Consider the following 15,614-nt stretch of genomic DNA (forward strand, 5'->3'; position numbering starts at 1 on the left):
ATTAATCAAAATAGTGAGTTAGCATTAAGCTTCGCCTTAACCTCTCCCATAAAAATTTTCTATCAAATTGAATAAAATCGTACCCACACAGAATGTGCACCTGATATACTAATTATGAAAATTTCAACAGTTCTCTTTGAAAATTGTAGATGGCAGCACTTACGTAGACAGTTAACATCTTGAGCGACTGTACTGTATACGAAAGACGACAGCGTATTAATAATTGACAGAGCCAATCGAAATCCTATTTTAACTCGACCGTTTGGCATTTCATCTATCTGTAAATTTGTTTTAACGTGCCGTTTCCGGTTTCGAAATCTGCTGCATATATTTTATTATTCAAGCAAGCCTTACTTGGGTTAAGGTGGCTAACTTAACTGAGCTTTTCAATATTATGGTACCTACCTGAAAAAAATTGGAAACAGAATTTTCATTGATAGTTTCTTTGGTCAAATTATATAATTCCTTATTTGAAATTTAAAAAAAAAGTTACATGATGGTTTATAATTAAGTAGGTATTTAAGTATTTACCTACTTTTAAAATTTAATAATTTCAGAGATAATTATGGTTTTGATGTGTTAAATAAGAAAAATATAAAAACACGCTTTTTTGCTGATACAGAACTACTAGCATTATGGATTCAATTTTCAAAATAAATATGATATACTAATGTTTTTAATTGTATTTTCCAGCCCCCACGGGCAGAGGCGGGCGCAAGCTGGAAGAGATGCGCGACAAGTACCAAAAGGCTTGCCGGAAGCTTCACCTGACGCACAACGAATACGTGCTACTGCTGGCCGCGGCTGCAGAGTGCGAGCGGGACCTGAAGGGCGTACAGCTGCCGGCCGCTGTTGCCAGGCAGCGGGCAGCTCAGGACGCCTTCATCGTGGCCTGGTGAGTAATCCTTCAGATAATCCCGAATGACTAAATCACGAATGACGAAATTCTTAAGGCCGAAATCCTTAAAGACGAAATCACGGATTACAAACTCATGAAAGGCGAAATCACAAATGACGAAAATCAGAATGCCGAAATCCCGAAAGACGAAATCACGCATTACAAACTCATGAATGACTAAATCATGAAATTAGAAATTCCGAATGAACAACATCCTTAAACCTTGTTCCCGAAAGCCAAAATCCTGATTGCCAAAATCTCGAATGACCAACATCTCTTATTCATCGATTTTTTTTTTCAAATTAGACCTAAAAAATTTTAACTTCGGATTAGATTTATTGGAAAATAAAATCTCAGTTAATAAAAAAGTGACACTACAAGAAAAGTAAACTGATTTCTGGTGCACTAAAGCACTAAAATGTTTCACGTTCAAGATCCGGGATCCCTTTCCGAAGCCACGCTGTTATTGGGTTTAGTAAACCCCCCCCACCACCCAGTTGTTAAAAACCTTAAATAATGTCAACCAATCATTTCTAAGATTCACACCAACACTCGTCTGTAACAACCTCATGTCTTTTAATTCCCCCCCCCCCTCCCGTTGCAGAAAACACAATGTGTTGGCGTGTAAGAAGTGCAATGCTTTCATCTTTGTTATCAAAATATAAGATTCAATTACACAACATGATATTGTTATCTTGTACCAGGGAAGTCCAGGTATAAAACAAACTGACACATTGTTTATAATCCAACTGAATATGAGATTATCTTTGGATTATGTTTATCAAATATTATCTTTATTGCTCTGTCAATCTGTTTTGTACTTTCCTGCATGTTAAGAGTTAAGAGATTAACTCTTAATAACACAATTTAAATGTGCCGTATGAAATCAATCTAGATACCTATACCCAATACTGTAGAATATTAATAACACCTACAACTTCTGACATTTCCCAAACATTCTGATGGCAGTATGATTTACACTAGCCTCTCCTAGTGGTACGAGTTGTGAGGCTTGGTTTATTTTTTATAATTTTAATCACAGACATCCAAATTAATAGACTTGCCCCGAAATGAAATCCGTTTTGACTAGCTGGAGGCAAACCACGTGATTATACTTTTCACCAGGGAGTGTTCGAGAATGCTTTGAATAATCTAAGACGTCTCAGGGAGGTATAACTCCGATCGAAAATTGGAACCGAAATATGAAAATGAAAAATGAAAAACTCTGAAAGTCTATGGAATAAACTTTCAGAGTTTTTCATTGGTGTAAAGTATAATAAGTAGGCTCTGAATGAGAATTTTCCTGCCCATATATTGGCATATCTATGGATTTTTAGGACCAATTTGTTTCATACAAAAAGCCCGAAGTTATCGATCTAGTGAGTGGTTTATTTATGATCAGTCTTATGTCGAACGCCGAAGAACCAACATTAAAATAAACAGATCCTGGGCGGAAAAGTAAACGGTTTGCAGCGCGGTCCATTAAGAGTCATCCAGATAAACAACTGAACTGCCTTAAAATTCAGTTTTTGGAACAAGTCCAAACTTTTATTAACCCAATTTGGGATTTGTTGAAGTTTTTTGCACAGCCAGCAATTTGCGAGCCAAAAGGACTAGTAATTTGTAGGCAGTTTTTATTTGTTTGTTCCCCCTTCTTTTTACCTGATGGGCTAGTCTTGTCAGTTTGAATGTCTATGATTTTAATGGATTATGCATGATTTAGCTACCTATGCTAAACTAGTGCCCAATGGCTAGAGTTGCCAAGTACGCGTTCAAAGATAGTTTGAAAGGGAGAAATGTAAATACATATGTTAGAGGGAGCGCGCTAATATTCAAAAATTATAATAATTAAGCGAAAATGGTGAAAATATAAAATAAAACACAACTCGTTTCAAATAGAGCAAAAATCTCTCAAGAAATGCTATAGTTGCATTTGAAGATACACAGTGAATTTTTTCATGCCTATAACATATAAAATAACAAAACAAAATGTTTTTTTAATAATTTTCTTATTTTTTTCTATCGAGGGAATTTCATATAATTAACGTTTCTTATTATAATTATCTTAAAAAATAACATATATTTTTTTGTTGAATTTAAAATCTTAGAGTTAATGAGAAACTTGTTATAAATCGGTACAAATCGGGTATGCGGGGGCTTAATATTCTAAGGTACATGAATATACCTACCCACAACTTCAATTTAAAGAAATGTTAAATTGGAATGCATAATATTTGAAACGGAAGCATTTCTTCTATGTTTTTCTTTGCAAAATGAAAGGAAAGTTGTTGAATGCCAGTTTTTCAGAACATTTGAAGTTAAAAATTCATAATGTTTTTAATGTTCAAAGGTATTACTTTTTTATAATAATGTATTATTCCCCTTTTATTTTCAGGCGGTCACTTTTACTCGATGTGGCAAAGAGCACAGACAATACCTCAGACGAATGCAGAGAAAGTCAAAAAACCATAGAACAAATAATACAAAACATCAAACCGCAAGATGAATACAAAGACTTCAATGAAAAACTCATGTAAGGTTCAATTTAAATTTCAAATACAATAATTGTTTTAATTCAATTGTCCATTGTTGTACGTAACTTTGATTTGCCATTATTTATTGTTTTAACTTTAAACTTTTTTTATAAATATTTTGGGTTGATCTTGATAACAGAGTTTACAATATTATGAAAAATATTTCTTAAAAACTTGGTTGAAATAATATTTTTCCTTTCAGTGTTTTCAAAACTTCTTTGCCAATATGTTTTATGTGTATAAGTTTATTATAAACTATGCTTTAATGATTTCATCTTTAAATAATAAGAATGTTTTTTATAAACACGTTCGGACGGCCAAATAAACTGAGCTCTTTGTTCATATTTCAACCCCACGTTTGGCTGTTAAAACATCTAATGTGGTACTTTACTATTAAAATTTTACAGCATAAAGTAGTAAATCTCATTTTTAATCATTGTAAATAATATCAAAAACTCAATGAATATAATATGAAAATAGAATAACATACAAAAACAAAAAAATAATAACAGTCGCATCTAGGACTCAAACCCAGATCATCTAGTCTTATTGAGAAAAATAACAGTCGCAACTGGGACTCAAACCCAGATCATCTAGTCTTATTGAGAAAAATAACAGTCGCAACTGGGACTCAAACCCAGATCATCTAGTCTTATTGAGAAAAATAACAGTCGTAACTGGGACTCAAACCCAGATCATCTAGTCTTATTGAGACCAACACTCTACCAATTGAATTTTAGAATTACTAACATTGTCCTCAATTATTTTACCATATATTTTTTAATAGGCTTTAGAATAATTGTAAAGTTCTTACCAAAACATATTACAAAATGAAACAAACACTTAGTTTTAAACCACTTTAATTTCGAGTTATATTAGTCGTGACTAATATAACTATAACGTAGTGACTAATATAACTCGAAATTAAAGTGGTTTAAAACTAAGTGTTTGTTTCATTTTGTATAATGTCAAGCCACAAAGTGTTTGCTTTCTTCGATAATTCAAAACATATTAATTATAAAAAACTAACCAAATAATACAGTTTTCTGGCAATGAAATAACATACCTACTTAAGGCTGGACTTAAAATAATTCATAATCTGCTCTTTCATAGATGGTGCTAATTTAATTATTATAGAAAAAAATACTTTCTAAAGTTATGCTTTCAAAAATTAAGATGAATTTATTTTTTTGCGCCCGTGAATATGCAATAATATCATCTTAATATTTTAAAGCATAACTTGCAATAAGTGTTTTTTCTATCATAATTAAAATAGCGCCATCTATTAAACCTAACCTAACCTACCCGTCTAAACAATAAAAAAACCAAAACTCTTTATTTCAGAACCCCGCCATCCGAACCAGCCACCTTCTCCTTCGAGCCTTCGTTAGTTGAAGACACGTCTGGAAAACTCCAAGCGAACCAACTCACCGTAGATAACCTTACTGTAGAGTGGTTGAAAAATAAACTACAGGAACTAGAAACCAATATCCAGGAAAATAAGGAAAAGCAGACCGGACTGCAAGGTCCTGAAATCATCACAACTAATGGGACCCTCAGAAATGGCGGAAGCCCCAACACTAATGGCACCAGATTAAATGGATGTCATAGTCCTGAACCAATTAGCAATAGGTACAGTTTATTTATCATTCTTTTACTGTAAATGGATGTCATAGTCCTGAACCAATTAGCAATAGGTACACTTTATTTATCATGCTTTTTCTGTAAATGGATGTCATAGTCCTGAACCAATTAGCAATAGGTACAGTTTATTTATCATGCTTTTTCTGTAAATGGATGTCATAGTCCTGAACCAATTAGCAATAGGTACAGTTTATTTATCATGCTTTTTCTGTAAATGGATGTCATAGTCCTGAACCAATTAGCAATAGGTACAGTTTATTTATCATGATTTACTGTAAATGGATGTCATAGTCCTGAACCAATTAGCAATAAGTTCAGTTTATTTATCATGCTTCTACTGTTCACTGTCCATATCTTATCAGAGGTAAGACAGGATCTTGATTTTTAAACATGAAGGTGCTGATGTGCCAATTCTTTCATTTTATAAATATTTAAATAAAATGCAAATTATGAGTAGGGTTACCATACGTCCCGATATATTGGGACTGTCGAGCCCTCTGTTCCGACAAAACTTATAATGTCCCGACTTAAATCTGCACAATGCTGGAACACTGTTTGATCACCAAACATTTTCTGCGGCCGTGTAGACGGCAGAAACTCAGTTTGTGTGACATTTTATTTGTTTTTTGTGTACCCTTCATCTCCGTCCTGACTAAACCCTAGCACCTTACAGCAACCCTAATCATAAGACACTCTCAGTGTCGCTCTGGTGAAAGATGGAAACATTGTTTTAATCTCTTCCTACATGACGGCACCACCCGTTGCCAGCAATATATGAACATTTTATTTTAATTCCCACTCTTCAATTTTCATAAAACTGTCAAGCTATCCATCACAGATTTTTTGTTAGGTTTTTATTTTTTATGTAAAACTGCAAGAGTCCTAAACTGCTCCCAACCATCTGGAGCCAGTGAGTCTGTGGCATCCCCAATTGTGGTATGTTGTGAGGCTGAAGTTAGTGGGGGGGGGGAAGAGATGGGGAGAGGAAGAAGTACCTGGCTATTCAGATCTGGTCACCAAACACGACCAAAGCCATTTCAAGCAACGTTTCAATTCTGAATGGTGGTCTTACACCAGGGCGATACTTAAAGTATCTCCCACTCTGGAAAGTGCCGCAAATATACTATACATATTATTTGAAATAACTAAATTGTGAAATAACATAAATGAATCAAATAAAATTTACTTGCGCATGCCGGGATTTGAACCCGCGACCTTTGACTTGCTAGTCGAGAGCACTACCCCTCGACCACGTAGATCATCATAGGAGAATGTCTAACATTGCCCTTTTACACAATTCAACACGAATGAACACAGTACCTACTAATCTAATCATACAAATCTAAATAATTCAATAACAATTGTTATTTCAATGTAGAAATATAGTTCGATAACAAGGATAAAAGGTATTTGTATCATGCATTTGGAAAGATTCATGAAAGCGCGTAAAAAGGTTAAAATCTAGGTACATGGGTACACAAATGAAATGAAATAAACATGCCGTTATATCTTGCCTTTCACAAAATTTCAACCTTGAAAATTTATTTCCGGAATCGTTGCTTATACACGGTGTCCGGAAACTCGTAGTACAAGCGGGAAACTGGAGAATCTACACCACATGGGGAACCCAAAAAAACATAAAGTTTTTTGATTTGAGCATTTTCAAAAAAAAAAAAAAAAAAACCAAAAAAAAATATTTTTCGGCTATTTTAGGGTTAAAGTTTTTTCTGGTGTTTAGGGTTGAATAACAGATGTTTTAACCCTGCAGAGCAAAAATATTTTATGATTACACCGGGTTAAATGAAGGGTGATTTCAAAATAATGCTTCAAATCCGAGTTTCTTCATTTGTTTTACTTTCAAACAGTTTTAATTAGTTGGGTACTTTGATCTTCAGTAATAATTAATAAGAATTTGATTAAAAAAAAAAAAAAAAAAATCAACTTCAAACTCGATTTACTCGATAACGAAAGCTCAAATAAAAAAAAATATACTACAAAATCGACTCCAAATGTGATGTAGATTCACCAGTTTCCCGCTTGTACTACGAGTTTCCGGACACCCTGTATTTGAGATATTATTACATGAAAAAGAACGGTAGTTGACGTCTAGTAGACGTAAACATGTCAATTCCAGTGACAGAACATGAGTCTACATTCACAAATGAGAGGGACTGCTAGAAAATAACATTACGTACTATGATGTAATCGGCCACATTTATTTAAAATTCGCCTCAAAACATGTTAAAGTTCTAAGCAAAAAAATTCTGGCTTTCACTGGTGACATCTGATATTTTCTATCTCTCGTAGAAGCGGAAAATTTCATTTTAAAACTTGACTTTAAAACTTTCTCACTACACCAGGATATTACAACACCCATTTCACGTGTAATCATTGATGTACATATATTTTTTTAATTATTGAAGACAATATTAGCGATTTCTAAACGAAAATCTGAAACAGAAAAATCAGAAAAGGATACGGTCACATCTAGGACACGAACCCAGGACTCTTGTCTTTCCGGGACACCGCTCTACCACTGAGCTAATGGAACCCTATCCCCCTCGGTCACTCGGTTGAATCTTGCGATCATACATAAAGATAGTTGCCAATAAAAATGTGCGGTGAAAAATGAAGACAATGTTGGTAGTTCTTATTCGAAGTATGATACAGTTAAAAGTGACCGAGGGGGATAGGGTCCCATTAGCTCAGTGGTAGAGCGGTGTCCCGGAAAGACAAGGGTTCTGGGTTTGAATCCTAGATGTGACCGTATCCTTTTCTGATTTTTCTGTTTCAGATTTTCGTTTAGAAATCGCTAATATTGTCTTCAATAATTAAATATTACAATTTGAGGTTTTACTCAATAAAGTTATTCCGAAAAATAAATATATTTTTTTATAGTCATTTTCTCCTCCGCATCTTTTTAAATCGTAGTTCTATCTCTGCTGCGGTCTTTCATGTAGCATTTTTCCCCTGATATAAGTAGCTGTCGCATATGTGATCCATCGAAGGTCATCTCAATATGCAAATGTTGCATATGTGATCAATCGACGGTCATCCCAGTACGCAAATGTTGCATATGTGATCAATCGACGGTCATCCCAGTACGCAAATGTTGCATATATGATCCATCGACGGTCATCCCAGTATGCAGATGTTGCATATGTGATCCATCGACGGTAATCTCAGTATGCAGATGTTGCATATGTGATCCATCGACGGTAATCTCAGTATGCAGATGTTGCATATGTGATCCGTTAAGTTTTACTAAAACACATACATTGACATACGTCAAAAAATCCGCTAGGTGGCATAGGTTGTGTTGAAAATGTCAGCATTGAAAAGATATTATGTAGAGTTAAACGCCTTCTAAAGTGTCAGTCATTTGCAGCCTTATCCACTTTTTCTGAATCCAGATCAGGGCAAGCTGTTCCTCTCTAATCAGTATGGGATTTAGCAATAAACTGAAGTCCTGATTTAAAATGACATCCATCTTACGGTGACCCAAACATACAGATGTTAGTCTGCTATTGGACCCATGCGCCTCTTTTATTAACCTGATCAATGCGGCTTTCACATATGTGATCCATGAAGGTTCACTAAAACATATACAGTGTGTCAAAACATGCAGCGTTGTGGGATATACATTGAAACGGATTGCTTGCTTGGGGCCATCCACGTTGCCAGATCGATATGCACACTTGACCTAAGCACACAAATTTAAATTGTGGTATCGCAATATTCAATGGATCCCTTACTAAATCTATTAGTTGTTCATCTCCTATTTTAACAACAAAACGAGCAATAAACACCATAACACACATAATCTTAAATGTCAAATCAACTCTTTGCAAGACCCTTCACCACCACCATCTTTCTTTCACACGCCCCATGGTGTTGCATGGGGGGTGTAAAATTGAGTTGCGTTTGACAAGTTAGTGTGTTTCTAAATCATGTATTTTCTTAGAAAATGTTTGCATTGTAAGTTCTTCAGATGTCTTACTTAATGCGTTGCTTACATGGATCCACCTTGTCCTTACCTTAAATCTAGCTTAAAAGCCAATGCAAGATTATCCGACACTGTTGCTGTCCTGAATTGGAATTATACTAATTAACCTGTCATTATTTAGAAATTCCCCAACCCCTGAGAGCCCCTGCGTGGCCGAAGGGGGGCGTGAGCTGGCGGAGCTCCGCTGCAGTGAGCGTCAGTGGACGCGACAAGCTGAGCTGCTGCGCCAGGCACTCAGCGAGCTGGGCTGCGAGGAAGCGCCTGCCGCCTGCCCTGATCCCGCCACCCCGCCACACGTCACACCGCCCAGGTCACCCGCCAACGATGATAGACAGGTGAGATTGGTTGCATTTAACAGCAGTCGGTTGCTAACAAGCGAGCCAGCAGGCCTAGCTACTGTGCCACCCCCAGGTCATCAACCAACGACGATAGACAGGTGAGATTATGTCATGTTAGGTTGGTTGCATTGAACAGCAGTCGATTGCTGACAAGCGAGCCAACAGGCCTAGCTACTGTGCCTCTCCCAGGTCACCGACCAATGGCTATGGACAGGTGAGAGAATGAAATATGTAGTTGCCGAAGCGGTCTGTTTCCGATATATCATCAATCTCAGGAACTGTACTTAGTCCACCTACTTTGAAAGAGGTTAGCTTAGATCGCGGGAGATCTCATGCCTTTCAGAACACGCCAATGAATAGAGCGACTCAACTGCTTAACGATTTTGCATTGACATTTTCAATGTCACTTACAGACAGTTCAGCAACTATCTTTTGATGAATGTTTATAAAATACATAGTAAAACTGACCCCATTACCTTTTTTATACTTATATGTACCAATTAGTAATCTTCTCCAAAATATATTGGTATATAACCGTTTAATGGAGAACATGAAGAAAGTACAACGAAAATATTGGACCACTCCATTTTACAGCCAAATACATGCTGGATCGTGCAACGACAAGTTTGTAAGTATGTTATCTAATATCTGAACTAGTGTAAAACATATCCACTAGCACCCTTGTGTTCATACCAATGTGTCGCACATGTCAACATTTTTTGTAGATCTGCAGTTACTATGTATATGAGACTGGCATAAGCAATCTTTAATAGGACAGTGAACTTTACAAAGTGGTACATATATTTTCTATTTCAATAAAAAATTATTTTCGTAGTATCGTTTGACATAAAAGTTGGTTATGTTATTCTACTGCCTTTTTCATTTGTTTGTTTTTATTTCTTAAAGTTCTTACTATATACATTATATATTACAATATTGATCTGATCACATCCAATTTATTATTAATAGTATATTTTATCAATACATACTCATATTTCATATTAATATTTAAAAACTTGGTTGGGGTAATCATATGTGATTCCAATACTTAATGAAAATAATCTATGGTGTTGGTAATGTGTTTGAGTTTTCATTCTTCAACAGTAAGTTCTTAACTCCCCTAGGGTGATGGTAGTTCAATAGCGTCGTCAGCATCTTATGCCATCAGACGACACCTCGCGTCGGTGTTGCCGCAGAGGAAACTCTTCAAAGCGTTTGGACGTCCGTTTTCACGCCGCAAATCAGCCCCTTGCAGTCCGGTTCCGTCACTGAAACTAAGGGCCCAGCGAGGGGGCAGCGAAGGGCCATCCACCCTGATCAACCTCTCGGTAAACTCCAAGATGAGAGCCATAAAAAAGAAGCGTTTGAACTTCCGCAAATCTAACCTTGCCCTTAACAAGTGTGTTGTGCCGGAGAATGGAGTGGGTTTTTTTTTCTCGCGCAGGCGGGTTCTGGATGACGATGTCCACAGCCTGTCGACTAACAGTAGCGATGGGGGTGACGCGACCTACAGTGTCGTGGTGAGTGACCTTACTAATGCAGCATGAACGCACGGCTGATATACCACCGCACTTACCGATAAGAGCAAACATTTCACCTATCATTGACACATTACATTATTCTTCCCTACCTCCCCCTATCTCTATCTTCTTCCTCACCCTGCTTCCTTCAGCCTCACAACATACCCCAATTAGGGATGCCATAGTTCCACTGGCTCCGGTTAATAGGGAGCAGTTGCGACACTTGTATAGTATTCACAATCATAATATGTATAAATTGACATCATTATCAAACATCACTTTTTCTTATTTTATTTATTGGTATCAGTTGCAGCTTGATTCCTGGGATTTCTCGATAAACCAACTTGCCTTATATAAAGCAGCATTTCTGTAAATGTACAGAAGCAAACTTTTTTTTAAATAATTGTAATAAGTTTGGCAGTGCGAAAATAGTCTAGAGAGACTCTCATAAAAGTAACAGATTATCACAAAAAAACGTCACAATGCGTGATCTTCCAGGCTGCAAAAAAATCAGTTTATTATATGATTAAATTTTTTTTAAATAATAACGCTGATAAATTCATTTCAATGGAATTGGACTGTTATTTAGGCCGGCTTCAAACTTCCTGGGCCTATTTTGACTAACAGGACTTTTTAAAAAAAAATAAGGGGAACCATAATTTCGATCAGGTGTCTCTTTCGTACCTCTTGTTTATTTATTTTCTAATCCTTTAACATAATATTACTATCCCAATTAGAAGTGGAATTATTTATTCTTGCCTAGTGCCTGACCCTAGTCGTGATTTTTATTTGTTGTCATCATTGAAAATACTAATTATAACTATCATAACTTTGTTCCATTAAATTTGCTTTTCCATATTATGCTGTCTCAGTAGAGGTAAAGTCACAAGGAGGAAATCCATAATTGGTTTTATTTTATCTGTACAATACTTCTGTACAAACTGATTAAATGTAAACTGTCGATTTCCCGAAAAAAAAAAAAAAAAAGAAATTAAGTGTCATTTTAAAAATTAAAACTGATCGTGTAAAGAATTCAAACAAGCGTTAAAGTTACTAATATTTCAACAGAAAATTATCTTATTGGTGTCATTTTCAAAATTGGAACTGATTTATCAATAATTCAGACTATAGCATAATTTTTCACGGGTTTGTGCTAGTAATATTATGTTATTGTAGTGATAATTATTTTTTTTTAAATAAACTAATGTTTATAAGACAAGATTTTTTATGCATAGAACAAAGGATAACAAATTATTGCTTAAAATAATTTGTTATCCTTTGTGCTTTGCATAAAAAACCTTGTCTTATAAAAATTGGTTTATCATTAAAAAAATAATAATATTTGACAAGTCAAAATATTTAACCAACAAATGTAGATATAATATGTCTCGACGCCATCTAGTGGAAAATTTAGCACTTACAAAGCCTTTCCAACAAAAGTAAAGTTGGTTGTTTACAGGTGAAAAAATCTAATAAGCAGTAATTGTTGATTGAAGTACTAGTACATATTGAATTATTTGGCGGGTTGGAAATAAGCCAAAGTAGCTCAGTGGTCCAGAGCACCTGACCGGACATCAGAAGGTGTGGGTTCAATTCCCGTCGGCGGCATTTATTTTTACTCGGGAGATATTTTCAATTTGTATGGATATTTCAGGCAACTAATTATTGCTTATAATAATTTGTAATGATAATGATTATTTATCTTTGTTATGATTTTTACATACATAATTCATTTTCTTTTCTTACTAAAAGTGAGAGATTTTGATAATACAAAACATAATTGGTAAGCAAAGTATGAAAGTAATGTCTGAAAAGTTTGTTTTCTTTCCCATGTTTTTTGTTGTTGTTGTAAATTGATGTTTTATTATCGGGTAATGGTTTTGACATTATAATATAATATCCTGTGCTTATTTTAACAAATTACTTCATTATTTATAAAAACTTTGTACATATTAATTTGCATTGTAAATATTATATTGCTAATTAAAACGTTTCTTAAATATATGCATGTTGTTATTTAAAACATAATTAATACAATACAACCTGTTTAAATTATTATTTATTGAATAATAAATATCTATATTTTAAAATTATGTATCAAAACATTTATTCATTTAAAACTTTTCCACCTAACCTATGATGGTTATACAAACCAATAGAATCACTTAGCAGATAATAAATAATTTTTCATTTTCCATAAATATGACTTGTTACACCTACGCTGAATAAACGCATGTTTTTTAGGCCATGTTTGACAGGAAATACGTCACGTAAAAGTTATAAATAAAATCACCTAGCCCACTAATTCTATATTTAAACATCCTGAACTACCAATTCTCTCAACATCTCAAGAGAATGATAGTATCCACCAATATACTTTTAGAATCCTGATTGCGTAAGGGTTATAATAGCTTGAAAGAAGTTTGGCATTTGTATCTGTTTACGATTGAGGAGTATACTGTGACGTTTGATTGTAACCTTGCCAAGAGATTTGTTCTTCACCATAGACATACAAATTGATAGACTAGCCCATCAGGGAAACGGGAACAAACCAGGTTGTGCGGAGCGCGGAGGGTGCGTTACCTTTCTCCCTTTCTGTAATTTGTCAACAAATGAATCTGACATTATACTGGAAACTTGCATTGTAATATCACTATTTAGTCTGCACAAATAAAATCTACTTAATTACTAGTCCTTTTTACAATGGTGCGCAAATGGCTGGCTGCGTAAAATACTTAAATCCCAAATAGGGTGAACAAAAGTTCAGGCTTGTTTCCAAAACTGAATATTTTGTTACACTATTTAGTTAAACACTTTACAAATGTGTTATAATTTACCCACTTCACTATGCAACCCGATTTGAAGGCGGTTTGGTTTTTAACCATTAAAAAAAATTCCAATCATGCGCAGAAAAGTCCCCCAAAGGACTGCGCTGCAAACCGTTACCTGACTTTAGCGAACTTTTCTGGGCAGAGCCTGCTTATTTCAATGTGTGCTCTTCAACGTACCAGTGATGTTGTAGATTATTCAAAGCATTTTCCAACCCTACTGGTGCCAAAAATATGGTCACATGGTTCGCCTCCAGCTCGTCAAAATGATACCTAGATTTCATGTTAGGGCAAGTCTATTAATTTGTATGTCTATGTTCCCCACGCACTCGAAAAGAAATTATTTCATTGGCCGGTCATTTACGCAGATTCTAATGGGAACTTCGGTGGTTGTGTGTCAAGTTTGCTTGCGGACAGTTCTGTCAAAGTGCGTGTTATTGTTTGCATTGTGGTTCAGTAAAGGACTTACCTGAGTGTTGTACGATGGTGGACGCAATATATGGCAATCATATTATGCCTCCAGTCATAGCACCGAGGAAGAAAAAAAAGCCGAAAGAAATTTATACCACAGTTAGTAGCTTCATTATTATGTTAGTTTTGTTAAAAACAGGCTTGTGTTTTAAGACCTTGAAAGAATGTTTAAAAATATTCCAAATTAGCTTGAAATTTATGTTTCAGAAATCTGTGAAATATTTTTGCCATGAAATGCAAGCTACTTGTGCCAACATAAATTAAATTTCTCTTGAATTTATTAACATTCTGTCAATGCAAAAGTGTTAAGCTAGGTAAACATGATTAAACGCAGGTTATTTGAGGATTGAAGCATAATATTATTTGTTTTGAAAATTGATTTTTAAATGTAACACATTGTATAAATTTTATTTCACAAACACACATAATGTTGTATTATAATGCAATATTTATACGTACTGCATAATTTAAAATTCTCAGTTGATTAACATCTTCTTTGGCTAATGGTCTTATTGTAAATTTTTAAGAACAAATTTAAAGATTTTTGGTATGGACCTCACAAAGCATAACTTGTTCTGATTAACCTGTGGAGACAATGTCCCATACCGATGGGGAGGAGCCTCAGTTACCTAGGGAGCCACACCAAATGACAACCCTGGTGAACTTCATTAAAGGTCTGGGATGCTGTCGAGAGAAGAAGGTGAATCACGGGAGACATAATTGGCCTATGTTATATTATGTGGCAATTGACGCTCGATCAATTCCTTATTTTACAGTCTTACATGTTTTGGTTAGGTTTTGGTGGTTATATTGCTTGATATTATAACATATTTACGACATTTCTAATAATCCTTTTATAACAGTTGCAGCCCTCAACACGACCACTGGTGGATGAAGAATGGTTCCACGGAGTCTTGCCGAGGGAAGAAGTGGTCCGACTTCTACGAGTGGACGGAGATTTTCTAGTCAGAGAAACAACAAGGAACGACGAGTGCCAAACAGTTCTGTCAGTCTGCTGGGGCGGACATAAACACTTCATTGTGCAGACCACACCCGAAGTAAGTAATTCTTGTAATCGATATTGAATTGATTGCTCGCTTACACAAACATTTTGGCACTAAGCATAAAGAAATACTGCCGTAAATAATAGATAACAAAACTCTAAGTGGCAGGGCCGTAAATGGTTTGTAAATAGGGATTTCACTGGAGATACGGTATTCCAGTGGTTTTCTGAAATCTGGAATTTATAAAATCCTGAAAATATCTAATGCAAATAAGACTCCATTTTGTATTGTCAACTTGCAAATGAATATTATGAGATCTAATATAACTATCATGAATATTTGTAGATTGGTGATTGAACGCTAGCCAGAGG

General features: G+C 35.2%; 1 protein-coding gene across 3 annotated transcripts in view; it reads left to right on the forward strand.

The window, feature by feature from the left end:
• Positions 1 to 15,614, forward strand: part of FER (tyrosine-protein kinase Fer) — a 230,696-nt gene that overhangs the window by 205,324 nt on the left and 9,758 nt on the right. For 2 of the 3 annotated variants that reach the window (XM_089639727.1, XM_089639728.1), the window contains exons 4-9: positions 694 to 895; positions 3,294 to 3,431; positions 4,777 to 5,064; positions 9,204 to 9,417; positions 10,545 to 10,748; positions 15,103 to 15,297. In XM_089639727.1, the coding sequence (XP_089495853.1) occupies positions 694 to 895; positions 3,294 to 3,431; positions 4,777 to 5,064; positions 9,204 to 9,417; positions 10,545 to 10,748; positions 15,103 to 15,297 (1,241 nt within the window). The remainder of the gene's footprint in view (positions 1 to 693; positions 896 to 3,293; positions 3,432 to 4,776; positions 5,065 to 9,203; positions 9,418 to 10,544; positions 10,749 to 15,102; positions 15,298 to 15,614) is intronic. The other variant, XM_089639729.1, reaches the window with a different exon arrangement.

Source organism: Hesperophylax consimilis, chromosome 14 (assembly GCF_061612785.1).
Source record: "Hesperophylax consimilis isolate HC1 chromosome 14, BYU_Hcon_1.0, whole genome shotgun sequence".
NCBI lineage: Eukaryota > Metazoa > Arthropoda > Insecta > Trichoptera > Limnephilidae > Hesperophylax > Hesperophylax consimilis.